This window comes from Olea europaea, chromosome 10 (assembly GCF_002742605.1).
Source record: "Olea europaea var. sylvestris chromosome 10, O_europaea_v1, whole genome shotgun sequence".
Classification (NCBI taxonomy): Eukaryota; Viridiplantae; Streptophyta; class Magnoliopsida; order Lamiales; family Oleaceae; genus Olea; species Olea europaea.
In genome coordinates, this window is record NC_036246.1 from 36,159,151 (window position 1) to 36,163,223 (window position 4,073).

Below are 4,073 nucleotides of genomic sequence, written 5' to 3' on the forward strand. Positions count from 1 at the left end.
TTAATTTTTAAAAAAAAAAAAAAAAAAGCACACTCCCATAAGCTTCCTGCAGTCTCCTGGAAGCTGCTTTTGACTGAATACTATGTTTCACTTTCAAGCATGCATTATTATTGTATTCACATTTATAAATATACACATGTAGAGAGAGGTTATTATACTTAGAAAAATGATAAGTATCGGTGTTTAGTTTATGTAAAACATCGATTACATGTCACAACAATTAATTTGGTGAATCATTAAATTCATGGAACCTACGATTAACTTATTCATTAGTCAAATGATGTGCCCTGTCTTCGGCGCTTAACATAAATTAAACACCGATGCCCATTAGATCATTTCTCATTATACTTAATGTACATATACATGTTGTGTATAATATGTGATTATTGATACTTTAGAGTTTTATCAAAAATGATATTATTATTTACTTTTTAACATATCGGGTGGCAAATGGGGACGGTTCAGGGGTTTGGCTCATTTTCGTCCCATCTCGTTAAATTGCTAACTTGTTTTAGAACACTAATCTCAAAATTTGACTATTTGTTTGAGTTTTAATTAATCATGTCAAATTGACCTTTTTGTGCTCAAATGTCATACTATTGCTTGAGTTACGTGAACTTTTATCGTTAATACAATATTATAGTTATTTAAGAGCAATTTCAAGAGATTTTCTAAAAATGAAATGCATTTTCTTTTAAAGAGCTAGCTAAGGCTTAAAATAAGCTCCAAAAAACTCTATTTTATTTTTTTAAAATAGAGAGTGTGCACTCTATATATTCTTAATGAACATTGATTTCATTCACATATTTCAATATTCTATTTCTTAAACTATACAAACCATATTTAAATTGATTGGCCATTGACAAATAAAAATTATATTGAATAAAATATAATGAAAAATCAATAAATGCTTTTTGAGAAAATCAAAATAAAAGAATCAGAGTGCATAAAAATTTTAACTCTCTAAATTTAAAAATGCTATTTTTAAATAAAGAATCTTTCGAAAATGAGCACCAAACTTCAAATTCAACTATTCAATTCCAAGTTCATTTTATATATGTATTTTATATGTATTTCTAAATGTAAAACCCATATGGCCAAAAGACTGATGAGTGGCCCCAATGGCAATGAAAGTTATTTGTGGAGTTGTGGTGCGAGTCAAGAACTGATCTAGAATGAATATTACAAAATATTTATTATTAAATTTTGATTTCTAACATATGCAATGCAAATATACCTTTCATTAGCATATCTGTGATGGGGAAGCTTTTGAAAAACTTGACACCTCTCAGCTTTACTCGGCATATAATTGATAAGGAAAAGGAGAGGCAGCTTCATATTCTCTTCAACTTGATCATAAAGATTATGCATCTGTTTAATTTAATTTAGATGAAAATTAGATTTTTAATAAATTTTAATAAAAATTGATGAAATATATGATTGGAATATTGTGGATTTCATGAAATATATGGCTAAAAATAATTGTTGACTTTGACTTATATTTTCATTTAATTTTTTAATTGAACCAAGCAGGGGCTATATTCTAGGGTCAATATTATAACTATGCTTTGTTCTCAAGTTTTGAGTCATTAAACATTAAAATGAGAATGCATGTCAGCACATGGGATGATATAAATTGAGAATAAATTGAGGAAAAAATATTTATTGTAGGGACATATCTTGTACTGATCTAAGAAGATGTCTTAGTAAGAAAGCTTGACATAGATGTAACAACAAATTAAAAAAGGGAGCTAGTCTTGTAACAATTATAATTTCAATTCAGAGGGTCTTATGAGCGTTTTACCATGGGACAGAAATGTCATTATCACTGGTATATGTTTTTATTGGAAAATATCTGTCACCCATTTCATGTTACATAAAGACATTACTACCCTTGACTAGGTAGATCTGTCCAGGACATCCAACCCAAAAACCCATCTATAAATATCAATCTTCTCTCCTTAAATAATCACTTCCCAATTGCATTTTCCTTATCAGGTATACAAAGAAATAGAAACCCTTAATTCGGTGTTCAGTTGTTCATCGATTCAAGTACACAATAGTTGAGTCCAGAACATTGTGAGACCACACTGATATCGATTCTTTAAAGTATCCAAGAATGGTGAAGAAAGAGCAAAAGATCCAATCTGTGGCGGCCAAAGAAGTTTTGTCGTCCGCAATATCGTCGTCGTCGTCGAGCTCGAAATCTTTCTACATAAAGAAGTACAAGGGAGTTAGAATGAGAAGCTGGGGATCATGGGTTTCTGAAATAAGGGCACCTAACCAAAAAACAAGAATATGGTTAGGGTCATATACAACACCAGAGGCAGCTGCTAGGGCATATGATGCTGCTCTTTTGTGCCTTAAGGGAACTTCAGCCAATTTCAACTTCCCAATATCCAAATCACAAAACCTCCACCATAACACCATCATGTCCCCTAAGTCCATCCAAAGAGTGGCTGCCGCCGCAGCTGCCGCCGCCAACGGTAATTTTCCTCCGCCAGGACCGCCCATCTCTTCCACGTCATCAGCCTCAACACCACCTCCGGCCACCCCATCTCCAACTTTGTCTTCTTCATCACCTACCTGCAGCCTCATTGAGGATGATGCTGCCTCATTAGCACCACCATTGATCAGTGACTACACAGTACCCTATGTTGCAGATGAGCCTGCAATGGCCTCATGGTACAACTTTGATTCCCCCAAGTACACAGATATCCTCAATGGAGCATTTTTTGATCCTTTAATTATGGATGATCCTTATGAAGATATTGATATCCCCTTATGGAGCTTCTGCTGATCATGACTCATGGCACGTTTGGTCGAGACGATTGAGTAGCACCTCACAATATTAATACTATCTAGTATTACGTACTAAACGTGCAATCAAAGTCGTATAGACTATTCATCCAACTCATTCACTATTATTTATAAATTTATTCTTTGAATGATCTTCAGTTATTTCTTGAAGACATCACTGACAGTGACACAATAAATACAATATTTTAGCGTAGTTGAATTTTTTAGGAAACAGGTGGATTCTGATATATTTGTATTTATATCCTATATTTGGAGTGTAGTGCTATATCTGTTATTTATGGTCTCTAAATGTAATAAGGAAAAAATCATTTTATTTATTTTTTTTTTTTTCGGTTATTAATCGTTCCTCTATACTTAGCTCGTTTGACTTCCATTTTCTATAATTCATTTTTTCCTCAAAACTCAATTTCAACCACACATTTCATGAGATTCACAACTTTTATCAACTTTTCACACATACATTTCATTGACTTTTTTTCAAAATACACTTTGTTTTATCAACTTTTCAACCAAATAGGAATTTAGTTCATGAAACAAAGTTTATTTCATTTTATTCCTTTAAATACATAACAATTTATTAATTGGATCATTTAATTAGTTAATGGCTAAACATTCATTCATTGTCACACTTAAGTTCTTAGTTTTTTTTTTTTTTTTTTTTATCATATTATTGCTCTCAATCTTAATTAATTAGCACATCTTTTCACTCGTCAAGGTTTTTGTCCAAAATTCTGTTAAGGGGAAATAAAAGATTTTTTTTTCTTATCCCTTGTACTTTTAAATAAGTAAAAAAAAATATAAAATTATGATTAAATATTTGTCCCTCATTTTAAAGTGCGTTAACAAAAAAATTTGAACGAAAACCATCATTAGAGACAAGTTGTGTTAATTAGCGAAGATTAAAATTAACGTGTGATGGAAAAAAGTTTAAGATCTTAAATATGACAATAAATAAAGGTCACATTTATTATAAAAAAAATGTGGCTCAAACAAAGCGAACAACCGCCCCCATAACTAATACTCTGCTCCTGTTTGTTGGGAATTGAAATCAAAATTTTAATACAGATCAAAGTGTTCAATCAATTTTAAATACGCATTTCATGAGATTAATAACTTTTCAATCACACCTTTCATAGACTTCTAATTAAAATCTACTAAAAATTTAATTTTAATCCTCACCAAACAAGAGCTATATGTACCTTTTATAGTGTTGCTTCATGATGCCAAGTGGTTTGTCATTACACTTAGCTCTG

The 4,073-nt window shown here is 31.4% G+C and overlaps 1 protein-coding gene across 1 annotated transcript; it reads left to right on the plus strand.

Moving 5' to 3' along the window:
* The first annotated feature begins 1,958 nt into the window (after positions 1-1,958).
* LOC111402039 (ethylene-responsive transcription factor ERF014-like) lies at positions 1,959-3,142 on the plus strand. The gene has a single exon (XM_023030075.1). It carries the CDS (start codon positions 2,120-2,122, stop codon positions 2,798-2,800), a length of 681 nt encoding a protein of 226 aa, XP_022885843.1. The 5' UTR covers positions 1,959-2,119; the 3' UTR covers positions 2,801-3,142.
* Positions 3,143-4,073: the final 931 nt, after the last annotated feature.

Bases quoted from the DNA above. Each gene is read 5' to 3' on its own strand.
- LOC111402039 (XM_023030075.1), top strand. From the start codon at position 2,120: ATGGTGAAGAAAGAGCAAAAGATCCAATCTGTGGCGGCCAAAGAAGTT.